This window comes from Echinops telfairi, unplaced genomic scaffold (genome assembly GCF_000313985.2).
Source record: "Echinops telfairi isolate 266 unplaced genomic scaffold, ASM31398v2 ScPeMD7_12;HRSCAF=54, whole genome shotgun sequence".
Taxonomy (NCBI): Eukaryota; Metazoa; Chordata; class Mammalia; order Afrosoricida; family Tenrecidae; genus Echinops; species Echinops telfairi.
In genome coordinates, this window is record NW_022103909.1 from 20,278 (window position 1) to 21,799 (window position 1,522).

At 42.8% G+C, this 1,522-nt stretch overlaps 1 protein-coding gene across 1 annotated transcript in view; it reads right to left on the reverse strand.

Moving 5' to 3' along the window:
* Positions 1–6: 6 nt before the first annotated feature.
* Positions 7–1,522, reverse strand: part of PFDN5 (prefoldin subunit 5) — a 4,103-nt gene continuing 2,587 nt past the window's right edge. Inside the window, exon 6 of the mRNA XM_004711336.3 lies at positions 7–92. Coding sequence (XP_004711393.1) covers positions 16–92 — 77 coding nt within the window. The 3' untranslated portion in view covers positions 7–15. The remainder of the gene's footprint in view (positions 93–1,522) is intronic.

A 1,522-nucleotide genomic window follows, 5' to 3' on the forward strand; every position in this document is an offset into this window, starting at 1 on the left:
TTCTGCGGTTAAAGCTCAGGCCTTGGCGGTGGTCTGAGTGGCTCCCAGAGCGGTGAGCTGCTGAATCTTCTGGCTCATCATCTCCATGACAGCTGTGGAAGAAAACGGAGGCGTCAGAGCCTGCTTAGAACCTAACCTCAAGTTAGGGAAAAATAGCAGGCAAGTTTAAAAACAGACAACTACTTACGGTTTCCTAATAAAAATTCTGTTATTCATTGTGGGAGATACACATATCACAAATTCTGAGCCCAGTCAATACATTAACGAAATGAATAAAATCTGGATTTCAATGACACCTAATGTGCCATTTCTGACTCATAGTGACCCTATAGGACAGAGTAGAACTGCCCTGTTGGATTTCTGAGGCTTTGAGTCTTTAAAGGAGCAGACAGCCTCATCTTTTTCCTTTGGAGTGACGGGTAGATCTGAAGCGCTGACCTTGTAGTTAGCAGCTCAGAGAGTAGCCCACACCACCAGGGCTCCTCAGATACAACCAGAAAGTTACATGGTAAAGATTTTGGTCTTTAGAAGTGCTTCTCAATCTTGACTGTGTAATAGAACCACCTGCGGGGCTTTTAAAAGTCCAACCCCTGGGAACCCACCCAGGAGCCTGGGGGAACAGTGAGTTCCACGTTGGACCACTAACCGCAAAGTCGGCAGTTCAAACCTACTAGTCACTTCAAGGAGAGAAAATGTGCCTTTTGTCTCCAGTAAAGGCTACAGCCTCATAAAATTGATTGTGGTGATGACTGCACAACTCCTTTTAATATGACCGGGCTAATGAATTGTATGGTATGTGAATTACGTCAGTGAAACCGCTTTAAACAAACAAAAATATAAACACACAAGATTACAGCCTCAGAAACCAAGAAAGGGCAGTTCAATTTAGTTGGCCTCATGGGCCCAAAGCTTTCTTTTAAAACTCCCCATCTAACTTTAAGAGGAGCCCTGGTAGTGTACTGGTTAATGATTAAGTGGGGCTGCTAACTGCAAGGTTAGTAGTTCAAAGCCACTAGCTGTTCCGAGGGAGAATGACTGCGCTTTCTACTCCCTTAAAGAGTTGGTCTTAGAAACCGACAGGGGCAGTTCTATCCTGCCCTATAGGGTCCATATGAGTTGGGAATCAACTCGATGGCAATGAAGTAATTTTATGTGAAGCCATGACTATAATCGCTATCACTTAATTAGGGTTTCTTTCTGGTGTTAATTTACATGCACCTCCTCTCTCATTCCATCCTAATTAATAAGAGCGCCAAAAGATTGTAGACATGATGTCTTTCCTTTCAAATTCTCAAGCACCCAACCAAGAAAAAAAAAAACCCACCACCACTGAGTCAATTCTGACTGATAGCAACCCTAGGAGACAGAGTAGAACTGCCCCTTAAGAGTTGCTGAGCTGGTAAATCTTTTTCTTTAAAAATCATTTTATTAGTGGCTCATACAACTCCCATCACATTCTATACATACATCAATTGTGTAAAGCGCATTCGTACATTCATTGCCCTCATCATTCTCAAAACAT